The sequence below is a fragment of the Ahaetulla prasina genome, chromosome 1 (genome assembly GCF_028640845.1).
Source record: "Ahaetulla prasina isolate Xishuangbanna chromosome 1, ASM2864084v1, whole genome shotgun sequence".
NCBI classification, from domain to species: domain Eukaryota; kingdom Metazoa; phylum Chordata; class Lepidosauria; order Squamata; family Colubridae; genus Ahaetulla; species Ahaetulla prasina.
In genome coordinates, this window is record NC_080539.1 from 64,286,362 (window position 1) to 64,313,904 (window position 27,543).

Here is a 27,543-nt window from a genome sequence, read left to right on the forward strand (position 1 = left end):
TATAGCTCCTACTTTGTTTCTGTCTCTTGTTCTCTTCTGCTTAACTGCTCTCAGAGGCATAACCTGAATGGGGATGAGGCCTTCAGTGAGCTAAATTTACAAATGGATTCTGATTGTCAGTTGTGACACCTGAATGTCAGAATAAAAATGAGAGAAAAAGTAGGAGTGATCGAGCAGTCCTTGCAGTGTGCTTTTAAAGGGTAGCAGAAAGGAAAGGAAATATAACTTATTGTACTTCATAATGTGGACATGGCAACAGAAGATCTCTCCTTCATCACTCATGTGCAGTGAATATTTCTTTTGTCTTAAACCATAATAGCTGATCTAGAAAGAAAATCTTGAGAACTCACTAGGTAAATGCCACAGGGACCCAAAACACACACACTGAATCTTATTAAGCTGTGGCTAAAGTAGAATAGATAAATAGATTGCTATTGAGAATAGCATTATTTAATCTCAGTTTTAAAAGGACAGTGAAGGCCTGCTAGCATGCTTTCTATCCAAATCTGAAGAGGCAGTGAGCCTGTTTAAACCTCCTAGTGATGTTGACCTTGAGGTTTAAGTCAATGTCTCTACCTCTGTTCATCTTTTTTGACATTAAAATCTTTGTATACATTGTTGGGAGCCAAATGTCATATGCTTTTATACGAAGGGTGGGGAACCTTTTGAAGCTAAGAGCCTTCCCTAAAAAAGAAAATCATCTGCATTTGTTGCCAAAGTTCCAGAAAGGGGATTTTCAAGAGGCTGAAGATATTGTGTGGATCAACAAGGCAATTGCTATCCATGAATTGCAGAATATGGCAGATGTTGAAGACTTAAATGGATATCTCATGACATTTATGGAGAATCAATAATGTATCTAGGGCAGGATAGTTTTTGATTCTTTCAGATTCTGAGGCTTTACATTGTATACATACATAATTGGACCTGGAGAGTCAGTGTCATATAGTAATTAAGGTTTTGGACTAGGACCATGGAGACTCAAGTTCAAATCCATCTTTAGCCGTGGAAACTGACTGGTTAACCTGGGACCAACTACTAGCCCAGATTCACACATTGTAGTTGTAGGGAAAAATGGAAGAGGGAGTTCTATATATACTGCCTTGAACTCCTGAGGAAAGATAGGCTATACATCTAATAAATAAATATGGTGAGATACAAGTTGCTGACAGTAACTTGTAGGCAGGGGTGGGTTTCAAAACCCGTTGCTACCGGTTCGCTCATGCTTGCACTCTCGTGCACACAATACTTCTGCACATCCACAGAAGTGTCTGGGTGGGTGAGCGGAGCCTCCCACTGCTGCCGCTACCAGTTTGCGTGATTCAGGACAAACTGGTAGCAATCCACCACTGCTTGTAGGGGAAGTCTATTCTCAAACAAAGGTGAATATGCAGGTCCCAAGATCATGTTGCCAGATCCAATCTGGGTCAGTCACTGGGACCAGAGGTTTAGTCTTCCAAGTTTTCAAACTTCTGATGGACTCATCCTCAGGGAACTTCTCTTTCTCTTTCTCTCTCTCTCCCCCTCCCTTTCTCTCTCCCTCTCCCTCTCCTTCTCCCTCTCCTTCCCTCCCTCCACAGTATGTGCTTTTGGGCTATTCTGTGCATGGTTGTATGTGGCTTTTGCTTGCTGATTGGGGTGTTGACAGTAAGTCATTGGCTGTTGTTTCTTTGTGTTGCCAAACCTTGTCTCCTAAGTACTTGATAAGCTGGTGGTAAATCAGCACTCCTATTGACTGATGTGGGGCCCGTTTCCCAGGCTTCAATCACTTCCCTGGCTGTTTTTGTACCTGCTTGTCTAACAATCTTAGTAACTACAAAATTGAATGTATGTCCTTGTTCATTACAATGAGAGGCTACAAATGAGTTCTTGTCTCCTTGTCTGACCACTCACTTGTCTTGTAAACTGATGGTTAGCTTTCTCCCCACCTGTCCTACATAGTCACAGGGGAAATCCATGCAGGGGATCCAGTAGATTACATTGGAAGTATCTCCTACCTCCAAGCATTACAATGTATAATTTATCCTCATATGGTAGCCTCTGGGCAGAGTGTGATGCCTACTTGCATATCTTGGAGGGTGCATTCTATTGCTTCCAAACTGTTTTTGATGTATGACATGGTATGCCGTGTAGTTGGTCTTGTACCTTGTTTCTTCCTTTCTCTACCCATTGGGTTGTGTAGACATCTTGTAACAAATGCTTGTGGGTACCCATTCTGCCTGAATTGTTCACATTCTCTCCAGTTGTTTAGCTTGCTAGGTACTACAATGGATTCTATTCTGGGTAGAGAAGTTTGGGAGTTGAAGATCACACATCTTAAAGTTACTAAATTGAGAAACACTGCAGTGGAGACTAATTTGGATATTCTTGACATGATGATTGTTCACTCAACGATATTTTCACATGCAATATGAATGTCAAATGTCACTTGAAATATCAGTGTCATAGGCAGGTGTTTTGCCCCTGCTGGATAGGAGCAACTTTTCTGCACTTGGTTTTCTTAGAAGTACATCTGTAGTCATTAAAGCTCCACAATGCTTCTGGTTCATCTTATTGAATATATTGCATATTCTGTACTCTATAAATCTCATATTGGTCCATTCTGAAAAATTAGATTTTGCCCTTCCATAATTTTAATTTTTGTTCTATTCTTTATAGGAAATAGTTGATAAACACGAAGATTGTGAAGAATTCTTCTCTAAGTACTTTGATCAAGTGAGTATTCTTTCTGGTACATCTGAGGACTTTTTCTGAACATGCCTGACCAAAAAAAGTTTCTCAGAAAAATTATGGGTTTTCCATTTGTCTGTTGGTGTGTAACTATTAATTAAATGAAATATACTCTAATTGGGTTCACATAGCAAACTAAACCATAAAATGGTTTGTGTGGGTTTTCTCTGCTATGTAAAAACCATGGATTTGTGTTTAGTATGTTGCATGAAATCAGGCAATTTTGGTGAATTTAACCATGATCAATAAACTACGTCTTAGCCTGAAGTGTAAACCACATCTTTGATGATAATTAAATTCTTGAAGATTCAATCATCAATGTCTGATAAGAAAAAAATGTCCTTCTCCAGTGTCAAATGTCAGTATCCCTTGATTGCATGACGTAATCACTGGACCCAGAATGTCATAAATGAACCATCCCATCTGGTAGCACACGTTGGGATGTTGAAGACGTCAGGTTCAAACTCCATGTTGGGAATTGCGTGGTGGACCTGAAATCCAGACAGGCATAGCTAGTTCTTGCTGAAAGTACAGCAACAATGGTCCTGCTTGATATAAATGAACTAAAAATCTATATGACCAATAGAGGACAGTAAAAGCACAGAAAATCTGAAGGTTTTTATTAGGATCTACTGGGATTTCTGCAGCCCAGACATAGTATGTCTAATATAAGACAGATTGTATATGCTTGAACAGAATAATATTTTTAATATATCATTGCCTAATAGATGGAGGAAAGATGGGAAAAAATTAAATTAAATTAAATTGAGAATCATAAACCTTTATCTTTTATTGCTTTGACATAATTCAAAAATGGATTTTTAAAAAAAACCTCAGGTTTCTATATTAAAAAAAAAGATAACAGGACTACTGCCTATCTTCCCTTCCCCATTAGTAATTTTAGATGTAAAGATGTTAATCACTGGATTTTCTATAATTTTTGCCTCCCCTGCTTTAGTATCCTGAAATAAACGCAGTGCAGCTGCAAAGGATCCTAAACAGCATGGCATGGACAAGTATGTCTGGTATGGGATTCTAAAACTCAGTATGTATTTTATGCACATTTTCACACAAACCTACATGAAATCTATGAGTGATGCAAGCAGTGCCCTTTCCATCCATCCATATTTTAAGTATTTTAACTGCTTTCAGTGCTTTTTAAGTAGGAAAGTAGGCGGAATATTTGAAATCAATAAATATATAGGTTAGTCTCACAGGCTTTTAAAAGAGAATGGGATTTAATTTCCCCTTTATCCTTCATAGCACAGGGTCTCGTGTTACAGATGTCTAAACTGCAACATTTACATGCTCTTAATATCATTTTTAATGCAAATGAACTCATATTCATGTAGTGCAAGTTTAGTGATTATGCTTTCTTCATGGGAGAAGGGCTGCAAATTAGTGATAGTTCCTGTACGTAAGTGCAAATGCATTCATAGTGTCAGGAAAATCTACTTCTATCTTATCATATAAACTACAGATGTTCATATAGAGCAGGGATGTCAAACCTGCAGCCTGGATGCGGCCATGCCCACTCCTGGTTTAGCAAAGAGGGAAAAAGTTGTGATACGTCATGTGACGCCACCATGATGCCACGAGTTTGATACCCCTGATATAGGGGCTGCCATAAAGAAGAGGGAGTCAAGCTATTCTCCAAAACACCTGAAGGCAGGACAAGAAACAATGGGTGGAAACTAATCAAGGAGAGAAGCAACCTAGAACTAAGGAGAAATTTCCTGACAGTTAGAACAATTAATCAGCAGAACAACTTGCCTCCAGAAGTTGTAAATGCTCCAACACTGCAAGTTTTTAAGAAAAGATTGGAAAACCATTTGTCTGAAATGGCATAGGGTTTCTTGCCTGAACAAAGGTTGGACTGGAAGACCTCCAAGGTTCCTTCCAACTCTCTTATTCTATTCTATATAGGTAGTCCTTGACTTACAACCACAATTGGAACCAGAACTTTCATTAGTAAGCAATGTGGTCATTAACTGTGTCAATTTTGCAACTTTTTTTTTCCATGGTAGTTAAGCAAATCACATTATTAAGTGAATCTGACTTTGCTTGTTGGAAGCCAATGGACTCAAATGCATTCTATGTGCGTGGTAATTCATTTATTTAAGTTTATACCTCAGTCTTCCTCAAGGAGTTCAGGATAGCATGCCAAATATCCCCTTCTATTTTTTCCCCCAAGCATCAAATCTGTGAAGTAAATTGGGCAGAATCCCAAGGACAAGCCAGTGAATACATTATTTCTGGTGGGACTGGAGATAGACTTGAGATTTCAGGGCCCTAGTTTAAGATCTTAATTATTATCTGTCTGTCTCTTCTCTTTTCTTACCCTGTTACATGCCTTACGTATGTTCCTTTTAAATTTATGACAGCAAAAATCCTTATATTAGTTTTTCCAACTTTCATAACTTTTCGATGTGTGGTCTTCAGTACTCAGAATTCCCTACCCAAGCATGGGCATTGTTGAGAATTTTAAAAGTTGAAGTTGACTTTTGCACCCTTGCCAACTTTGAAAGTTGGTAAGGGTGCAAAAATCGAAAGACATTTAGAATAGAATAGAATAGAATAGAATTTTTATTGGCCAAGTGTGATTGGACACACAAGGAATTTGTTTCATTTAGGTTTCTGCTGGAATTTTTAATATGATTGCTTCTCTTCATTATATTGAAAATGTTTGTACATTTCATATGCTAGTATTTCATGTTTATTATATAAAAAATAAGCCTCCCTCAAGTTAGATCTGCTTCTATAAATTATAACAAAAATATCTCCAACATTCAACTGTATATTTGATTAAACAAAACATGGTGTATTATTCTAAAGAATAGGTTTCTTCAGCATACCAATGAAAACTCATCTTATTTTCCTTGTTGATAACAGTAAAATAATAATCTATAAAGTAACTGCCAATGAATAATCTATTCTTTCCGCATCTAACACAAACAACATCCTAATATATTGCTTATAAATTTAGCATTCATGCCACCAAACAGGCAACAATTAATAAGATTGTGTTCCATACCCTCAATTTGAATGTGCAGATATTTTGGCTAATCCACTTTCCAGAATACTTTGGAATAGTGCCTTCATCCATTATAATGGAAAATATCAGATGAACATGTAAGTTAGTAAATGAAACCATTTGTTCTTGAAAATTGTCCAAATGTAGTACTTTATTATAAGGGACATGGTGGTTCAATGGCTAAGATGCTGAGCTTGTTGATTGAAAGGTTGGCAGTTCAGCGGTTTGAATCCCTAGTGCCACATAATGGGGTGAGCTCATGTTACTTGTCCCAGCTTCTGCCAACCTAACGGTTCGAAAGCATGTAAAAACAAAACACAAGTAGAAAACTAGAGACCACCTTTGGTGGGAAGGTAGCAGTGCTCCGTGTGCCTTTGGCGTTTAGTCATGCCGGCCACATGACCATGGAGAAGTCTTTGGACAGCACTGGCTCTTTGGCTTTGAAACGGAGATGAGCACCACCCCCTAGAGTTGGGAATGACTAGCACATATGTGCGAGGGGAACCTTTACCTTTACCTTAGTACTTTATTATGAACCTCTTTAAAACAGGACAGGAGTCAAGAATGCAACAGTTATAGGCATGAGGATATCTACTGGAATTTTAGTAAGATGCTAAAACTTGCAAAATCTCAAAAGCTTACAAGCTTTTGGTTGTGCAGCCTGAAATTGCATAAGGTTTCATATATGATTATGAAGTTTTTGTGAAATTCCACTTGAGAATCCCCAAACCTTTCAGCCAGCCATATAATCTTCTCTCTCAGGTCCTCTCCAAGGATACCCAGAACCAAACCTTAAAGAAACATTTTGCAATTTTTGAACTTTGACTAATTTTAATGGTTTAGAACTACTTCCAAGAAATTAACTCCTGAAGGATATTTTGCTCATCTACTACAATTTATTTGATTCTTTCATGACACAAATCTTTAAAAACCTGTGATAAATTGAGCTTGTTTATGCACTGGTCGAATACAATTAAATAGACTCTCTTCTGACATCATTTTGTTGAACTTTAATAAGCAACAATAAATCATTGCCGTAAGAGAAGAGTAGTACATAATAGAACTGTTGGGAATCCTAAGGAAAACAAACAAACGAACATTGATTAAAAAAATATTTTAGAATTTCTCTATATCTAGTCCAAAACTCTTTAAAGATTCCAAAGGACCATCTTTTCTCCAGGAACTAAATCAATTGCTACTTTTCTATTAACCAGTTGGTATTTTAAGTTCTAACTGCATTTGGAAAACTTGTAGGTAATCTAGCTAGTAGTAGCAGTAGGCTGCAAGATGGTTAAAATCTTTTCTCTCTCTCTCCTCTTTTATTTTTTTTACTGAAACATGAAGTTTACAAAAACACAGCATTTGGTGAATATAACAGATAAATAGGATGGAAAAATCTTGATTGGATAAGAACGGAAACCATTGAGGAAGTTAACGAGATAAAAGCTTTTGTAGCATCAGTTCAGAGCAAAAGTAGGGATGGGGAAGCAAAACCTTCATCTCCTCAGGCCATGCCAGTCTTTTTAGCTTCCCCAAGAGTGAGAGTAGACAGCTATTTCATCGCTCTTGAACATCTTTCCAAAGTAACCCATCAGGCATGGGGAAATCTATAACGAAACTAACCAGGCTGTGCAGCTCATCTTTTATTCTTCATAGGCAATCAATTTTAAAGCTTTCATTTCCAAACTTTACAGTGCATGATTCATATTTAATAAACAGGGCAATAATGAGATTAAAACATCATTGGTTTCTGTAGAGAAGGGATCAGTGAGTTATGAGCCTGGCGCCTGCTCGGTAAAAGTCTGCAGGCAATCTATAATCATGATTTGCAACAAGATTAGATGCTCTTTCTGTTTCATTTCTTGTCATTCGTGTATCACTAGGACTGCTTGGGTCTAGCTTTTAACTTGCCTATTTATTCTGTCTGAGAGAGGCAGAGAGAAAGAGGGCAAGAGGGAGGAAGAACGCACAACTGTCAAGATTTATCCATGTTCCTGTTCTATTTCAGCTGGTATAGTTAGAGAAGGGACAAATCAAGCAGAAAAAAGAGAGACTAGTGACTTCTCCCAAGGTCATTCAGACATTCTGCTAAGCAGACTTCCTTGGAACTAGAAATAAACAGCAGCAACATTTTACCAAGATGCCCAAATAAAAAAGCCTAAGATGCATTCCATCATCATCATTATTGTTTTGGCAATTGATCTAATACCTTCTCCAAGCTGGAAATCTTAGGATAAATTGAACGAATTAAAGAGAATTAGACATACCAATGAAGGCTTGTTCACTCAGATAGCTTTATGGGTTACAAGTAGCCTTCTTTTGATAAATAACTGCTGCAGGAGCAAGAGCATCAGAAAGTTATTGCCTCTATGGTGGAAAGATTTGGTATGGCCCACAGTGGAGGAATGATTGGTGATGATGGAACTTAGATGGCTAAATTGACTTCTTTGATTAGACAAAAGACAATACGTACGTTTTTTGCTGACTGGAAATCCCTTAAGGACTTTTTGCATGGAACAGAAAAAAAAAATAAGCTTATGATTTGTGGTTTTGATGATTAGGCAGGGGAGATTATAGAAAGAAGATAGTTATGTGAAAGCATAAAGTAAAACGTAAATTTATAAATGTACTTACATCTGATATAAAGATCCGAAGCTACTTCTTTGTCTCTTTTTTCTTTCTCTTCTATTTTTCCTCTTACTTCCCCCCTTTCTTGCACTTTAAGCTTTGATTGTTTCTTTTTGTTTTATTTGCCTTTTTTTTACTTTATGTACGTTTTTCTTAAATTATTTAAAAATATACATTTGTATATGTGTAAGTCTCTGTGTTCCTTTCTTTATTTGAGGGACCTCTCAGAAGTAACTGCTTGACTAATGTGAAGAACAGGATAGTTTGTCATTTAGTATTTTGTGTGAAATTGGGAAATTATGGTTTATTTACAAATCAGGGTTAAATAATCTGGATTAACATTTTGCAGCAGCTCATTCATTTTTTTATGTTCACATTGAAGATACATTGACTCAGGTCCCTACTCTTCTATGGTGAATATGGTTGTATTATGATTATACATTTTCAGTTCTTTCTTTTTTTCCCTCTAGATCATCAAAATTATGGGATGAGATTTAGCCTGGATGCCTGCCGTAGTATCTTGGCCCTCTTAGATGTATCCTGCTTTTGGTTCTTAGTTGTGTCACCTATTTTGCTAGCTTGACTAATTGAAGAATGCAATTCTTGCAGTGGTAAAATCCAAATGTTTTTTACTACCGGTTCTGTGGGCGTGGCTTGGTGGGCATGGTGTGGCTTGGTGGGCATGGCAGGGGAAGGATACTGCAAAATCCCCATTCCCTCCCCACTCCTGGGGAAAGGATATTGCAAAATCTCCATTGCCACCCCACTCTGGGGCCAGCCAGAGGTGGTATTTGCCGGTTGTCCAGACTACTCAAAATTTCTGCTACCGGTTCTCCGAACTACTCAAAATTTCTGCTACCAGTTCTCCAGGACCTGCTGGATTTCACCCCTGAATTCTTGCCTTTTTCTGTAATAATTACTTGTTTACAGTTCTTCTGAACTCAAAGGGAAAAAGGAAAACAAAGGAGTTTATTATGAGTGTGCTCTATATGTTGTCCCTGTCAGGGTTCCGATGGATGCCCTAATTAAATCATGAGCCTCGAGCCAAGCTTCGAGATGGCAACCCGAGAGCAGGCCTGGGATGCTTTGTGAGTTGACAGTCCCTGACTCTCATCACTGTTTTGTGCTACTCTCACTTATCTCTCTGTTTCATATTCACATTTCCTTCCCTTAAATATTACCCTAAAGATTGAGATCCTCGCAAACAGTTCAAGCCCAACAGCCTTGCCATGAGGGCTGCATAATAATATCAGGACAGTGAGAAAGAATGAAAGGAAGAAGCATCTTCCAGTGGATATGAATCTCTTTGCATGTAAAACAAGCCAGAGTACTTGGCTTAAGCCTTAGGAAGGACTGCAGGATTTAGATGCATCTATATCAACAGTCCAGCCTTATAAATTATTCATCTGAGCTAACAGGGGGTTATTTTTCCTCCCGTGTCTACTCAGAACTGACATCTGGCTTTGCAATCTTGGAAATTAATGGTGAAGAGATTCTTTTAGGAATTGGTACAATGTTCCCTAGGGCATAATTCAAAGACCTTCAAAATCAGGACCTAGTTTTGACTTTGAGTACACTAGACACAAGGCATGCTTTACTGAAATAAATTCCTATCCTCCTTTTTTGCCAAGCTAACTTGGTTTCCAGCTTTGCTATCTCTTCCTAGCCCCAACCTTGTCTGTCATATTGTATGCCTTGACAGCATAACTCAGCTTAACAGTACTGGAACCTTGAGCATTCAAGAATTCAGATTTCTCTGGAAGAAGCTGCTCCTTTACCAGGTAAGCAACCATGTGGATATGTGTGTGTGTGTGTGTGTGTGTGTGTGTGTGTGTGTGTGTGTGAGAGAGAGAGAGAGAGAGGGAGGCAGGGAGGGAGGGAGAGAGGAAATGGTGGGGGGGGACAGTAAATCACCAATAGATCACTGGGAAATGGAGAGAAGAGCCCTTATGGTTTCTCCATTTTTGCTCCCATTTTTGTGTGTATCAGTGTATCCCCATTTTAGACAGTATCAGTGATGAGCTGAGAGTGAATCACTATGCACAATTGCTTCTAAACCCTGTCAGCTCCACTGTAGATAGTAAGGAGAAAAACAGCTTCATACTGTCATTCCAAGGCCGCTAAACTTCAATAGCTAGAGCATTTGGGCTTATATGTCACTTCGTAGCATTTTACATCACTTTCTGGGCAGTTTACAATATATTTACATATTGCCCCCTCATTTACTGACGATGGAAGGCTGAGACAACCTTGAGATCCATCAGGATTGAACTCCAGGCTGTGGGCAGAGTTTGCATGCAATACTGCTCCTGTGGCAATCTCACAGTTTGACTGATACAATGACATTTAACTGAGGGTGACAGAAACCATGAGCATTATATGTTCCATTCTTCTTATAAACATTTCAAGACTTCCTGACCTCACATGGAACTTTATGATTAATTGGAGTCTCTCTACTATAAATATGTGTGATCGTGGGAAAGTATTTCCAAGAATCTGGGCAGAATCTGGGATTCAACTATTGCTGATATGTATCTTTTTGTGTTTTGTTTTTGGAGTTCATAGATGACTTGTTTTTCTAATAAAACAATGTAACATGCATCTGTTGGGTTTCTGCTACCAATGTCCCAGCAAACTTTTAAAAAAGGGATAACAGCTGTTTGAGAAAGGAACAGCTGCTTCCAAGATAAAACATTTAAAAAAATTTTTGGAAACGGAAAGAAAAGAGTCGTTGATAGCCACCAAGATCAGGGTTAGGTTTTCCTAAAACATTTTCTAAAATAGTTTCACCCACCATATGCCAAAATACCAGATCGTTAATTTGCAATAAATGAAGACAAAAAACTGGCAATTTCCCCTACAGTTAAGGCTATTCAAATTCTCTGGCAAGAAAAGCTACCATATGTAACCAGTACAAATTGTACATGCAGATGTGCATTATGTTGTACCTAACTTCACCAATAATTGCCCATCTGCTTAATTTAAGGAAAATGGGGAAAATATAGGCTAAAATACCTTTCTTCATTATTGCAAGTTGTAGAGATTTAGCCCACTTATGTTCTAATCTCTACCCCCTTGTGAATTGTACCGTTTTAGGAACGTCTGAAAGTTTCCCTCCATTGTGGAAGAAAAAGTACAGCAAATCTAACCATGTTTTGCACAGAACTGGATGTTTTAGAAAGCACAGACATCCTTAGCTGAAGAAGCATTTTAATTTTTCTTAAAATTTTCCATCCGATGAAACATTCCTGTCTTACATTTTGTAAGCAACCTTTCCAAGAGTTCTGCGATTTCTCAGCCTCTCTTTAGCTAAAGCTGGATCTCTTTGGTCACGGAAGAAAAGGGAGACATTAATGGAAGGTTTGACCAGCAGGCAGCTTAGCATGATTTCATGTTATTAATTTCTCTTTTTCTCTCAAAATTCTCATGGCAGGAAGTTTTCCAGAGAAAAGATACCCATCAATTAGGAACTTTGGATCAGTCAGAATTGCGTGTTGCTATGCAAGAAACAGGTAACCAAAAATTAAAGTAGCAATAAGATGGTTTTATATCTAGATGTCATGATTTGTTTTTGACCCTCTAGTCAGATATAAAATAGCAAACTCCTGAGTCCTTCAGTTGTTCCGCAAAAATATCCTATAGCTGCCAAACCTTATAAATGAGCAAATGGTATAAATGGTGGTGACTGTAACTCAGCCACATAAGCTTTGAAAGCAAAAACCCTGGTATCAGTCTTGGAATTAGCATTTAAAAAGCTTTCAGGTGACAAACCTGCTGGACAATACCCTCAGAAAGAACTTTGTCCCTTATATCCACCCCAGGTGCTTTAGGTGTCTATGAAGCTTAAGGTACTGTTTTTATTTAATCTGCTCAGCCATCCCTTTTCAAGAATGCCTTTGTGTGTTTTGAGATGCATGCCTTTCTTTGCTGCTCCTTGTACCATACCTGACACTTAGAATTAACCTCTCAGCGGCAGATGCTTGGACTAGCCTCCATCTAAAGCAGGTTTTTTTTTGTTGAGAGACCAGTCCAATATAATCATCACCAACTCTACTAATCTACTCTGACTGATTTACAATACACACACACACACTCCCTTTTTACAATCCTATAATCTACACACACACATATGTGCGTGCACAAACTCGGATATTTTCCTATATATATACACCTGCTTTCTCTTTTTAATATATTCTCAGTATGTTTTATGTGATCAATGTTAACTCAGTTTTCTGTTTGGTCTAAGGCCAAATAAATAGATAAAATTCCTAAAAAGCAGACTGAAACTTCTCTTGTACTGTCATGTCATCAGCCATAGCCCCTCCAGCGTTGGGAGGCCAAAGCAATAAATTAATACAGTATGACTCCTAGCTCTTAAAAAATGACCTGCCTTGGCCTGTGCAGTGGCACCCTATGTATGACTATAATGACATTGCATTCACTGACATCCTGGCCCGTCTCCAGAATGCTGTGTGTGATGCAGTATTTATGAACAATGAAGTAGAACTGAAACATCCTACATTGGGGTTTCCATCCAGTGGATGATTTTGGGTCAATCACTGTTTTTATTCCCAATCTGACAGTTTAGGCAGCTTTAAGAATTATCCCTGTGGAGAAATCCTGAACCATCTCAAGATTCTAACCTTGACTGTCTCAGCATCTCAGACTAAAATCACTCAACTTCATCTGTCTCTGGACAAGCGCAACACATATCCAGAATTCTCTTTTAGTATCTGGACTGTGGATATTTCTAACCTTCACTTTAAAGGCAAGACCTACCTCAGTCAGAGTGTTGCTTCTAAGCACTCAGATCACAGTAATATCAAAATGAAACCCTCCTATTTATGCCATCTTGAGTTTTTACATAAGGAACATCAAATACATGAAACAAAATCATTCTTGCCTGGCCACACATCTGCATTTTTATACATTTTACATAAAACCAGATCAACTGGTAGTAATGTCTTCACATAATAGACAATAGCCATTTAAAAACTTCATTAATCTCCATTATATAGAGTTGAATTATCCTGCTGACTTTTATTGTTGCACTGAAATGAACCAAAAATTAATTTTACCTTGTGAAATGTTTTTAAAATGAATTTGATTAAAATAGTTGCAAGGTAAATGATTGTAAGGTGACAATATGGAATACTGTTAAATGAGATTAGTACAGTATTTAATGAATCTGAAATTTTAGCTTAATTATCATTATTTAGTTTGACATTAACAAATATAAAGTATGGAAGTTACAGTGAAGATTATGTACAAACCAAAATAAAATTAAAGTTCATCACATTTCACTTGCATTCACATATGGCAGCAATGAGCCAATCATAAATGAAAAACATAATGCAATTAAAATACCAGATACAACATATTGAATTAATGCACTTTGACTGATTAAATTAAACAACTCATTATTAATGGGCAGCAGATTCCATTGCTTCTCCTGTAAAAGATGTTTACATTTTTGGGACTCTCAGCCGTGTGTTTTCATAGTTTCATAAATGGCAGAAGAAATTATGGCTATAATTTCATAATTGATGAGATACATCATTCTGTGTGATATTAAAGGAGGTTAAAGATTATTTCCATATTATGGAGTTGGGATTAATCATTCTAATTGCTGTTGCCACTACGATAAAGCCAGTGTGATGTAGCAGGAAAGTTTCAATTCCAGTTTTCTGTAGTAGGAGAGCTATGGCTGTACTAAAATCAATGCAGTTCACAAACCTATCAATACTTCTCAGCTTGCCTAAACTGAGATAATCAGCTGAGCCACAGGGTGCCCCAAAGTAGTCTTCCTCAGATCAGTGCCTTCCAATTTTTTTCAGGCAAGTTTGGTTGGAAAATTGGGCTCTGTATGGCTTTATAATGTTTTTATCTTTGTACCTGGATATTCTGTGATTTCTTTGTAGGCGTAAGCTGCTGAGAGTCTTTTTGATTGGGCAGCATGAAAACATATTTAATGAATAAATAAGTAATAAATACATTTGGAAAATACTAGGTAGGAGAAAGTCTTTACTTCACTCAATGTGAATTACCTGCTCATTAGGGATCAGCCTCTTTGCTCCAGCAACTACTTACTTTGTCATCTGAAGGGTAGTCTCGCCATTGAATTGAAATGGAAAATAACCACCCACCAGATACCAGCCATGCAGTTTTGGATTTTGGCTATTGCCATGGCAACATAAATTGAAACCACTGGAGTTTGGAACAGGATTTATAAAAGGAGCTCCTTTTTGGCACAGTCATATAGTTCTCTTTTACAGAGAGACATTGTTGTGCGATGTGAGGGGGGAAAAAAGAGGAGATAAATGCTATAAAATACTTGCAAATAAATGATGAATTTATAAAATCTCTTGCATATAATAAAGGACACCTTTTCTTTGTCTTGTATATGTTAACCACTATAATCCATTATACTGTAGATCCAATGATGTGTAATGGATTAAGAATTGAGTTTGACCAGCGGCTCTGGGTTCAAAACTCTGCTCAACACTTAAATCCATTATACGATTTACTGTCGGTTATTAATCTCTCGTGGCATAATAAAATATACATCTCTAATAAACTAATCCCTATTGGAGACACTACTGAATTTTTAAAAAGGTACCTGAATGCATACATCTATAAAGATCTTTGCTAAACTAAGTTCTACTTTCTTAAATGGCTGTTTCCACATGCCTCCCACCGACCCGTACGCTCTCACAGAGAGGGTCTTCTCAGGGTGCCGTCCGCCAAGCAGTGTCGGCTGGCGGCCCCCAGGGGAAGGTTCTTCTCTGTGGGAGCACCTACTCTCTGGAACGAACTTCCCCCCGGTTTACGCCAATTGCCTGACCTTCGGACCTTCCGCCGGGAACTGAAAACTTATTTATTTATACAAGCAGGACTGGCCTGACTTTTTAAATTCTAAATTTAAATTTTAAACTTTTAATGGTAATTTTATTGGGTATTTTTATGGTCAATCGACGGTTTTAATTTGGCCTTTTATTGAATAAGTTTTTTAATGGTTATTTTAATATGTATATTAAATGTTTTAAATGAAGGCTGTACACCGCCCTGAGTCCTCCGGGAGAAGGGCGGTATAGAAGTTTGATAAATAAATAAATAAATAAATAAATAAATAAATGGGATTTATTTAAAATAAATAAATAAATATGGTTGATTGCAGTCTAAGCATCTTTTGTGGGTACTGTTATGTTTCCAAAGGAATCTCACTTAGCAATGAACTTTGCAAGCTGTTGACAGTCCGGTATGGAAATCCTGATCGAAAGATCACATTTGAGAACTTTGCCTGCTTCATGCTACGTGTGGAACTCATGATGGGTAAATAGACTTTTCACTAAATTTCTTTCATGGGACTCCATGGGAATTTATTTCACAGATTACCTTACGCAGAATACAAATGAATGTTTCAATGAGCTCACTTTAGATCCCTGCAAGAAACATGAGGGGATTTTTAAAAAAGATTTGCAGATATCATTAGAAGATAAAGAATTGACAGGGTTTTTAAAAAAATTCTATATCCCGTTTTAAAAATTCTATATCCCGTGCTCCAACACTGGAAAGTTTTAAGAAAATGTTGGATAACCATCTGACTGAGATGGTGTAGGGTTTCCTGCCTGGGCAGGGGGTTGGACTAGAAGGTCCCTTCCAACTCTGATGTTATGTTATGTTATGTTTTTAAAAAAACAAAACAAAACACCTCGAAAACTTATTCTTGAACAAACGTAATCAGGCAGCTTACAATGAAGCAAAAGGAAAACTCATTAGATGGAACAAGTTTAAAAAGTATTAAAACTGACTGTAAGTAATACAAGCAAATAACCAAACAGCTACAAGGAAAACAACTGAAATAACAATATGATAGAAAAGCAAATGAATTGGGAGATAATGTCTCAGAAAGGAGATAGCTTGTTTTATTGGTTTATTTACACAATTTATATGGCCATCTATCTCATGTCACAACACCCCATGATACATGGTGAAAAATAAGGGTACCCTTCTTCCCCAGGCTTAAGCTACTGGGTTTAGGACTTAGTACTACAGTACCTCTGAGGTTTTTTCAATGTACTATCTGCTATACTTCAACCAAGGGACAAGTAAAGGTTTCCCTCCAGTGATTAAAGGATATAAATTGGTTCAGATTCCCTATTAAGGATGTGGGAATGGAGAGAGGTTGATAATAAGATGCTCAAAAGCAAATGTCTTCTGAAGGAGCACCTCTTCCAATTGTGACTCATGCTTTCCTCACCTCACATTTAGATCATCTTTGCTGTACAAAGGGCTCTTATAAAATTACTTGGAAATCTGGAAATGCAACAGTCCGACTGTAAACATGTAAATTTAGTAGAGCCATACCTTTGTTGCATTGTTTAACAATAGGCTTCCAGGAAGGTTCCAGTTTTCACCCTTGAAGTTTTACATAGTTTGAAGTTTGCGAGGCATTTAAAAATTTGATGCTGCGTCTGCAAATTGCTTACACTGAGAGGACATTTTTCTCAAGGACCCTTCATTGCTACAACTGATCTGGCTTTTGAGGTGCAAAGATATGAAATAACCTGGCTTGCCTTTTTTCCCTCTGATTATCCCATAATTTCTCCTCATTTCCTCTCTTTTACAGAAGCCTTTTATAATATGAGTAAAGATGGCAAAGGTATCTACCTTCTAGAGTCTGAGGTAAGGATGAGATTTCTATGATCCCGGGGGTGGGGGGAACCCAAGATATATGTAGACTATGGTTCCCAAGGATAAGGAAGGTTCTTTAAAAAAATGTAATGGCTAATGTCAGCACCTCCTATACTATTCCATGTACCCAATGTAAGTTCTTCTTGTGCTAGTCCAATAAATTGTGGGGGTGGGGGAGATATTATCTCAGAACTGCTTTTTGAGGCAACTGTACTGAAGCTGGATGAAGAATTATGCCAAAGGAGCTTCAGGTTCTGAGTTATAGTTCATAAAGTAAAGTAATTCTTAAAGCATTCAAATAGTATTAGTATAGCTGGTATCTAGTACATTTGCCTGTGAGTCTACTGAGAATCTCCCTGACTTAGCCTTGGCAAGGGAAGACAGTGAAATACCTCTCCTGCCACCTGATCTGAAAGCATTTTCAGAGCCTGGTCCATATAATCATGCTTGCATACACATATATACATATACTGTAGATACACTCTTTTCTTTAGATAACTATCGATAGTTGTGGAATTGTTAGGAATAACCTCCTCATGTTGCTGACAGAAAGAGTTGCTTTAGCCTTGATTTAGGACAAACAACAATCCAAGATTTATTCTCTTATTGGGACCAATAATAATGTTTAGATAAAGTATTGTCAGTGAATATGAAATAAATGATTCAGTTTATTTCTCCATATTGTTTTGCAGTGGATGATGATGACACTATATTCATGAAACAGTAAAAGAGAAGAACTCAGTTGAGCTACATTGGCCGTTCAGACCAGGAAGCCAAAATCATTAATGCTAATGCGACTTTTATTATAAGATTACCCTAACAGAATTTTGCAAGTCTGAATGTGCAAGTCTTCCTTTCCTGCTCTTATGTTCCAGAGAATTATGGAACACAATTATGAGGTGCTTACTCAAATTACATTCCTGTTTTGGACTCAGATTTTATTGATCAGACCATTTGTCTAGGCTGTAGCTCTTCCTCCTGTCTCTCAAACTTCTTTTCACAGCCCATTACAAGAGTGAAGGCAGCTTCTTATTGAGTGTTTGTGTATGGTGCTTGAAGCTCAGGCTTATCTTTCTTGTAAAATTCAAAAGTGTTTCATGCATCATAAAGCAATCTGTTAAGGATTGCTTGTGGATTTAAAATACTTCGAAAGTATTATATGACTTTGTTCATGGGGGTTTATTTTTAAAAGTAAGTAAAAAAAAGTAAAAATCTGGGTTACAGAGCAACTACTTGGGCAGCAGCTTGGATTGACTATCAGGTTAAGCCATAAATCATTTTAAAACTTTTTTTTGCAAATCTGCAGTTAGATCACAATGGCTACACTTATATATTCATAGTAGCAAGGGGCAAACTAGCACAAAGCGATCTAAATGGCCTCATAGCAATTTTTCTCAAGAACCATCATTATCCAATTTGTTTGAGGCTTAAGAATGGTTTTGGTGGCTGTTTTCCCCCTCTTCTTCCAGTGGTACTGCTGGTTTGTAGCAAAATTGCAAAACTATCTCTCTCTTCAACCCATTGCAGCTTTCCTTAATTTAAGTATTAATTTCATTTTAAATTTACGTTTATATACATTTGTATTTATAATTTCATCATATTTATATTTTGATAGTATTTAATACTTTTGTATTTCGTATTTGTTATTTGTTATTTTTAATAGAAAAAGAAGAAAAAATAATAGTAAAAATGAGATATTTGACTGTGAATATTAACATGGTCTGCAAAGTTTGGATAGCTGAATCACTGTGAAATCTTACAAAATGCCATATCTTGTCCTTGCTTTCAGTCACATCTTTGAGTGTTAAGGCTCCATTTTGAGGCTAGAGTTAAGTAGCTGGACTACTTAAGATTTGTACAGCTGTTTTATTTATGGCTTTGATAAATTTACAGTTAATTTATAGTTACCTATCTAAAGTTTATGAGTCTCTGTGTGATATAAATGTAAAAGAATCTATGCAATTTTCAAATTGATGGCAGAGCAGAAAATATACAGCATTCTTATCCTACAAAAAAGCTCTGTAAATCCATAAATTTCTGATAGAATCAGGGATAAATTGTCATTCGGTTGTACCTGATTGCACTTGTTGCATTTCTCACAGGATCAGGGGCTAATTTTAACTGTAAAGAAAACTATGTAGTTGTATGCAACTAGATAATGAGAAAACTTTATAAAGATTAAACAAATAAATAAAACTTAAGTGACAGAAATGTTAGCAATTTTGTTACGTTAGAACTTTATTGTGAAAGACAAAATTTTAACTGTATTTTTTATGTTTTAAATGAACACACATTTGAAATGGCTACTACAAATGTAATGCAGAATATTGTTCCTGGATTCTTTTATGTATCAGTTTTTATATGTGTTATATAAATTTAAATCTACCCTTTTATACACGAAGTCTCTTTAACATATATTTTAATTGTGACAATATCAACAAAACAATTGATTATGAGATTGCTACATATAATGTATTTTCTCTGTATGTCAATAAGGTTTTTTTTTTTTACAACATTTAAAACAGCCCTGAGCGGTGCTTTCAAACTATGAAGAGGCACTTTGCTGGAATTGTTATATCAGATCTGTAGATAAAACAGTCTGTTTTGTGTGGATCACAATAAATATTTTTAGCAAGGTTATTGGCTTGGACTTCTTGTGCATTATATAACTGAAATACTTATTATATAATTTTTATGCCTAACAAAAGAAGCATTTCTGAAATTCTGACAAGACTCATTTTCAGTGTCTGTAGTTAAAATGATATAAAATACTTCTGAGAGATGCATTCAGCTGCATCTATAACATTCATACAAAATCATTTCTCTTTTACCGGGGACCATTGCAACAACAAGCAAGCAGAATAAACTAGACAATATTAAACACAGAGCTTATAAAATCCTGGGAAGCCTTTGAAATAAAAAGGACATTGATGTGGACAAGCCTTCTTCTACCATGATCCACTTTTCCCGGGGTGACATTGCTTTTCCCTAACATTAATTCATGAAGCAGAAAAGGGTTAATATGGAAGTAGGCGAATGACAGATGATTCAGCTACCAACAATAACATGGAACAAGATTCTGTATTTCACTCACAGTCCTGGGGTATTCATTGGATTCAATGCATTTCAGTTTCCTTTACATTTCCACCTAATTTTAAACCGGTAGCATACAAGAACCTTATTGGGCAAGGTAACATAGAGATGATGGTGATGAGATTTATCCAGTCTTAGGTACTGAACAATATTTGGAACAGCTGGAGGGACTGGGTGTGCTGTCAGGGAGATGAAGAGACAGTGGGAAGATAGGATAAGATAATTGTTTCCAAATATATGAAGGGCTGCCATGCAGAACTTGGGGCAGAATTGTTTAAAGTTTCTAGAAGATAGTCCAGGAACAAAAATTGCAAGGAAATAGATTTCAGTTGGACCTCATGAAAAATATCCTAAGAAAATATCCCATCATGAAAGCTTAGGAGGAAGTGCTGCTGAAGACATTTAAAAATGGGTGGCCAGATCTTTGTGATATTGGAGCAGCTGGTTGACTACAGTACCCTTCAATAGTTACCACAATCTATATGCAATTAGAGCAATCATGATTTTTAATTCATCCTTTTCCATATGCACTTATCAATAGACTTAGGTTTAAACCATTATTTGAAACAAACAGAGCTTTTTATAAGCAGATATTCACCAAATCATTAAGTTGTGATCCTCAAATGGCCCAGCTTTTTTGTACTCCTCATATCATTCTTCACACCCAATCTACCATTCATGTTACTTATCAAAACATTTCCCCTATGGAACACATCCATTCATTCAGAAAAAATTCTCTCCCAAGACATAACTGTAATATCTATGATTATCATTCACTATAACATTACATATAACGCTCGCCAGCCTATGAATTGCTACTTATATATGCAGGACAATTTAGATTATACAAATGTATGTTTCTGGCATATACTTTAGCCTTTTCTTTTAAAAACACTATACTTTTACATCCTATGCATATGCATTTATCAATTCCTCACCACCACCTCCATTTGGGTCTATTATATCCTTCCTGTTTATCTTCAGTTCATAGATAACTTTGTTTTCTTTTTTGTTTGTTTGTTTATTTATTTATTTGCAAGCTGTACCATTTATCCCTCTTAGATTCCAGATCACTAGATGAAATATAGATTTTGTCCTTCTCTGCCTTTCACTGCAGCTTTGAACAATCAAGGATTTCACACAAAGCTGTTTAGTGAGAGAAAGAAAAAGTACCAGGTTACCACACTGACTGATCAAATGATTCTTCCCTCTTACTTCCTCATACTTGGAAAGCATCCCTGGAAGCAGGTGGACTGCATATGTGAAAGAAAAAGTCACATAGGTTAAACTCTGGTTACATTAGGAATTTTGAAAGCATACACTTTAAAGATGGCTGATATGGCCCTACATTTTTAACAAAACATTTACGCACCATCTAAGTGGTACTTTGCAGAATTGCAAAGCAATATGGCAAACAATAAGGTATTTTTCTTCCAGATATCATGTTGCATACTCTTGCTGTTGTTCAATTCTGGATTTACTCCTTACTGTTCTTCCCTAAATTATTCCAGAGGTTTGTGGTCTCCTGAGCTTCTGTTCACTAATGAACAGCATATTCATAGAAGAGCAAATACTGGATTCTGGCTTCTCTTGCCTGAGGATGAGAAATCTGGGCTCCTCTACATGTTACCAAATTGTAGCTCACAATGGGACTAGTCAGGAAGCCAGGGATGAAGTTATGTTGGCGATTGCAGTTCTGGAGTGTAAGAGATGAATGAATCCAGAGAATTGTAGGGGATCCATAAGGAATTTGGTTCATATAAAGAAATTTAGCCTAAACCAAACAGACTTCATCATTAGGATGTAAATAATAAATTTAGCTGAAAAAGCTCAGAATAGAGCAACAAATGATCCCTAAGCTCATATGAGTGCAAGAGTGAAGTTCAGGTAGAACGGACCTGCACACTGTGCCATGAAACAGCTTCTATAGTTAATGGGATAAATCTATAGTATTGTAGGTTGCTATGGCAATGCCACAATTAGATTAGATTAGATTAGATTAGATTAGAATAGAATAGAATAGAACAGAATAGAATAGAATAGAATAGAATGAGGTGGAAGGGACCTTGGAGGTCTTTTAGTCCAGCACCCTGCTCAAGCAGGAGAACCTATATCATACATATTTATTTATTTATTTATTTATTTATTCATACTTTTATACCGCCCTATCTCCCTAGGGACTCAGGCATATAAAAAACACATAAATATACAGAGTAAAACATTAATCTAAAAAACTTATTAAATAGGCCAAATATTTAAAATAGACATATAAATAATAAAACCCGGTTAAAATTTAGTTTAAAAAATTTTAAAAATATTAATAAAGCCCCAAATTAAAATTTGACACTATTATGCCAGTCCCGCTTGAATAAATAGGTGTGTTTTGAGCTCACGACGGAAGGTCCGAAGATCAGGCACTTGACGTAAGCCAGGGGGAAGTTCGTTCCAGAGCGTCGGTGCCCCCACAGAGAAGGCCCTGCTCCTGGGGGCCGCCAGCCGACACTGTTTGGCGGACGGCACCCTGAGGAGACCCTCTCTGTGAGAGCGTACGGGTCGGTGGGAGGCATAAGGTAACAGCAGGCGGTCTCGTAAGTACCCGGGTCCTAAGCCATGGAGCGCTTTAAAGGTGGTAACCAAAATCTTGAAGCGCACCCGGAAAACCACAGGAAGCCAGTGCAGGCTACGGAGTAGTGGTGTTACGTGGGAGCCACGAACAGCTCCCGTTACCACTTGCGCAGCCGCATTCTGGACTAACTGTAGCCTCCGGGTGCACCTCAAGGGCAGCCCCATGTAGAGAGCATTGCAGTAATCCAACCTAGATGTAACCAGAGCGTGAGTGACCGTGCATAAGGCATCCCGGTCAAGGAAGGGACGCAACTGGTGGACCAAGCGAACTTGGTAAAAGGCCCTCCTGGAGACGGCCGCCAGATGTTCATCAAAGGACAGCCGTCCATCCAGGAGGACGCCCAAGTTGCGGACCACCTCCTTTGGGGCCACTAACTCGCCCCCAACAGTCAGCCGCGGATGCAGCTGACTGTACCAGGGTGCCGGCATCCACAGCCACTCCGTCTTGGAGGGATTGAGCTTGAGCCTGTTTCTCCCCATCCAGACCCGTACAGCTTCCAGACACCGGGACAGCACTTCGACTGCTTCGTTGGGGTGGTCCGGGGTGGAAAGGTACAGCTGAGTATCATCAGCGTACAGATTATAACTCACCCCGAAACCACTGATGACCTCACCCAGCGGCTTCATATAGATGTTGAACAGGGTAGGCGAGAGAATCGACCCCTGAGGCACCCCACAAGTGAGGCGCCTCGAGGACGACCTCTGCCCCCCGTCAACACCGTCTGCGACCGGTCAGAGAGATAGGAGGAGAACCACCGATAAACGGTGCCCCCCACTCCCAATCCCTCCAACCGGTGCAGTAGGATACCATGGTCGATGGTATCAAAAGCCGCTGAGAGGTCTAATAGGACCAAGGCAGAGAAGCAACCCCTGTCCCTGGCCCTCCAGAGGTCATCCACCAACGCGATCAAAGCCGTCTCCGTGCTATAACCGGGTCGGAAGCCGGACTGGAACGGGTCTAGATAGACAGTTTCCTCCAGGTGCTGGGGGAGCTGCCATGCAACCACACTCTCTACAACCTTCGCCACAAAGCGAAGGTTGGAGACTGGATGAAAATTTCCCAAAATAGCTGGGTCCAGGGAAGGCTTCTTGAGGAGGGGTCTTACCACCGCCTCTTTCAAGGCGGCGGGGAAAACCCCTTCCATCAAAGAAGCAGTTATAATCCCCTGGAGCCAGCCTCGTGTCACTTCCTGAGCAGCCAGCACTAACCAGGAAGGACACGAGTCCAGTAAACATGTAGTTGCATGTAACCTCCCCAGCAACCTGTCCACGTCCTTGAGAGCCACAGAATCAAACTCATCCCAAATAACATCGGCAAGACGTGTCTCTGTCATCCCGGTTGGTTCGCCGCAATCTTGGTCCAAACTATCCCGAAGCTGAACGATTTTATCGTATAGATAACCGTTAAACTCCTCAGCTCGTCCCTGTAAGGGGTCATCCCGTCCCTCTTGATGAAGGAGGGAGCGGGTCACCCGAAACAAGGCGGTCGGGCGGTTATCTGCCGATGCAATGAGGGTGGAAACGTAAGAATGTTTCGCCTCCTTCATTGCCACTAGGTAGGTCTTAGTAAAAGACCTCACTAGTGTCCGATCAGCCTCGGAACGGCTGGACCTCCAGATGTTCTCTAGGCGTCTTCTCCGGCGTTTCATCTCTCTCAGCTCCTCGGAGAACCAGAGAGCCAATTGAGATCTATGCCGGGTCAGAGGCCGCAAAGGCATGACACAGTCCAAAGCCCCAGCCGTGGCCCGTTCCCAGGCCGCAACCAGTTCTTCAGTCGTGTCATGGGTAAGATCCTCAGGAAACGGCCCAAGCTCCATCAGGAACCTCTCCGGGTCCATCAGGCGCCTGGGACGGAACCAACGCATTGGTTCCATCTCCCTGCGGTGGTGGGCGGCGGTCTGAAAGTCTAGGCGAAGAAGAAAATGATCTGACCATGACACCGGTTCCTTCACTATATCTCCTAAAACCAGATCATTAACCCACTGACCAGAGATAAAAATCAGGTCTAGCTCTCTGTATCAGCCAAAATATCATGGTGTGTCATCTTTAACATAAGTGTCATGGGTTGCCATCACTGGAGTTGGGGAATGTCCCGACTGTTACCATTTGGTTGGCAGAGAAGAGAGAAGGGATTTTCTCAAGGTGTTTCTCTAACAAGGGCACAAGTTTCCATCTGTACAGAAATGGCTTCACCAACTTCAGTAGCCGTGTGTATTTTCTTCTGAAAGTAATTGGGAAGGAAAAGCAGGACTAGAAAGACTTTTGCAGAACCCTAGTTTTCAAAACAATTATAGTTATTCTGGACCAGATGGAAAAAAATATTAAAATCCATTCAAACTCTAAAGTTATACCATATCTTTATTAGCCCTAAACCAATCAATAGAAAAGGGTATGGCAGGGTAAACTTTAGAATTTTCCAAAATTTAATGTCACTTCACTAAGTATTATTTTAACTCTTTAAGCAACAAAATTGTGCCCGCCTTATCCATTCATAATATGGGGGACAGGTGGTGAGACCCTGAGTTTCCAATAACCACATAATGAATCAATGTCCTTTTTGGATTTATAATTTACTAGCTGAATGCCTGTGCTTCGCTACAAAACTATGTGCGCGGGCTTGATAAATTGACACTTGCAGCTTGAAACTTAATGTAGACTGTGTAACTCCATAGCATCAGAGTGTGTTAATATAATGCAACTGGCAGTTGGAACAGAGGGGGAGGGGGAGTAGAATGTCCCAGCCCATAGCATCCATCGGTATTCATGTGGCTAGCATCCTGTCAGTGTGTGAGAGAGTTGAGGGGTGTTTGGAAACTCAAACAGTATTTGTGGTGTGAGCAAGAAGGAGACAGGAAGGAGGCTGGGCGTGGCTTAGCTTGACTATTCTGTAGTAAAGCTACTTGCTTGTGAAAGTAAAACTGAAAGTGAAACTCCTCTGCTTGTGTTTTGCATTTGGAACAGATTTCTCTTGAGGTGGGGAGAGGGAGTGGAACTCCTTAGCTTCAGAGCATGTTAATAATAATATAGGAATATATAATAATATAGGAATATACTGCCAAGATGGCGCCGACGAAGGCTGCCTCGGTGAAATGCTCTCTAATTGTTTCTTTATTTCCTTGATGAACGTATCTTTTCTTTTATGTACACTGAGAGCATATGCACCAAGACAAATTCCTTGTGTGTCCAATCACACTTGGCCAATAAAAAATTCTATTCTATTCTATTCTGAAATACTAATGCTCTGATGGTCATTTCGAAAAATCCTTTCTTAGTGAGCATCTAGAAGCCAAGAGGAACATACAGTATGTGGTAAATTTCAAGTTTGTAGGCTTTATGTTCTGGAGATTCTGTGATTAATGCGTGAGTGGTTTTGCTTTTATATATATAGATTTTGATATTAAGTATTTTACAAGAAGGAAGGAAGGAAGGAAGGAAGGAAGGAAGGAAGGAAGGAAGGAAGGAAGGAAGGAGTATGTGCGGTTTTTTAAAGTCAGTTCTTGTTGACAATATTCATAAAATGACAAGCTGGTATACCTAGCATGTGTTTCTTTTGTTTTTTCTACCAGAAATATTTTTAACATATGGCAAACTGCAGCTGATTTCCTTATTGAGTAGGTTTTTACAAAATGAAATACTGAGGTGCCAAAAAAAAAACATGGCTCCCTTCGCTTTCCCTTCCTCCTATGTCTCACACTGGATTGTACCTGAAAAGGAGCCTTGCAAAGCTTGAAGTTCAATTTATCAGCACAGTCAAGATTGATTTGTTACACCATCTATGCTGGGGAAATGAATATCTCCATTCTGTTCCCATCCAGTCCCAGCAGATCTTTGTTTTCCTCAGGTCACCTGTGTAATGTAAGGAGCTGACATTTCTGAGGAAAGAAAGAAAGAACAAAAAGAAAAAAAAGAGGGGAGGAGTAGACATAGTCTGTGGAATATAAATTAACTATCAATATCCAACAAAGAAACTGCCAAGAATTAACAAGTGTTGGAGTATAAAGCAAAGTCTTGGTGTTAAGAGGGTTAGGTAGAAATTGCTGTGAAAGATAATAGCTGAAGAAAGCCCATGTAAATATTTAATTTAGGAATTTTTACACTGATGGGCTTTTAACTGTACCATGTGACTTATACCCATTATAAATGTGTAGTTTGTTCATCAGTGGAGTTTATGTTTTCTTTTGTGTTTCCTTAATGTGTTAATGTTGACAGCTGCTTTGTCATCTGCTTGGTGGAAAAGTGTGATACCCATTCAATAAAGAAAACTATAAACAATAAATGAATATCTCACAAGTCAAATTATAAACTTTATAAATTATAACTGATGGTATCTGTAGGGTAATTTTCAATGTATCTGTGCATTGCCAAGACAACACAGTTCTCTAGCAAAACTGTCATTCTCATCATCAAAGCAAAACTAAAAAGAATAAAAACAACAGCATTCTAACAGTTCCTTTACATAAGGAATGAGTGTATTTTGCTTTACCTCGCAATATAAATCCGAGAACAAGAAAGCAGCCAAACCACTAAAGGCTGCAAATTTAGAAGGGAGCCATAAGAAAAGATGGAGATGTGATCCTCTTTAGATGCCAGCATTTTTAAATGATAGAAACTCATTTTATAATTCAACTAGCAACCTTATTCATGGATTTCTTCAAGTAGAAGTAGCCCAGGTTTATTACATACTTAGTACTTGGATTCTTTGTAAACAAGTACTTCAGCATTAATCGCCTGAAGCCTGG

At 38.3% G+C, this 27,543-nt stretch overlaps 1 protein-coding gene across 1 annotated transcript in view; it reads left to right on the top strand.

Moving 5' to 3' along the window:
• CAPN14 (calpain 14) overlaps positions 1 to 19,650 on the top strand; it is a 61,228-nt gene extending 41,578 nt beyond the window's left edge. The window contains exons 13-20 of the mRNA XM_058163795.1: positions 2,659 to 2,715; positions 3,689 to 3,755; positions 8,863 to 8,927; positions 10,105 to 10,173; positions 11,826 to 11,904; positions 15,608 to 15,724; positions 17,022 to 17,077; positions 17,779 to 19,650. Coding sequence (XP_058019778.1) covers positions 2,659 to 2,715; positions 3,689 to 3,755; positions 8,863 to 8,927; positions 10,105 to 10,173; positions 11,826 to 11,904; positions 15,608 to 15,724; positions 17,022 to 17,077; positions 17,779 to 17,805 — 537 coding nt within the window. The 3' untranslated portion in view covers positions 17,806 to 19,650. The remainder of the gene's footprint in view (positions 1 to 2,658; positions 2,716 to 3,688; positions 3,756 to 8,862; positions 8,928 to 10,104; positions 10,174 to 11,825; positions 11,905 to 15,607; positions 15,725 to 17,021; positions 17,078 to 17,778) is intronic.
• Positions 19,651 to 27,543: the final 7,893 nt, after the last annotated feature.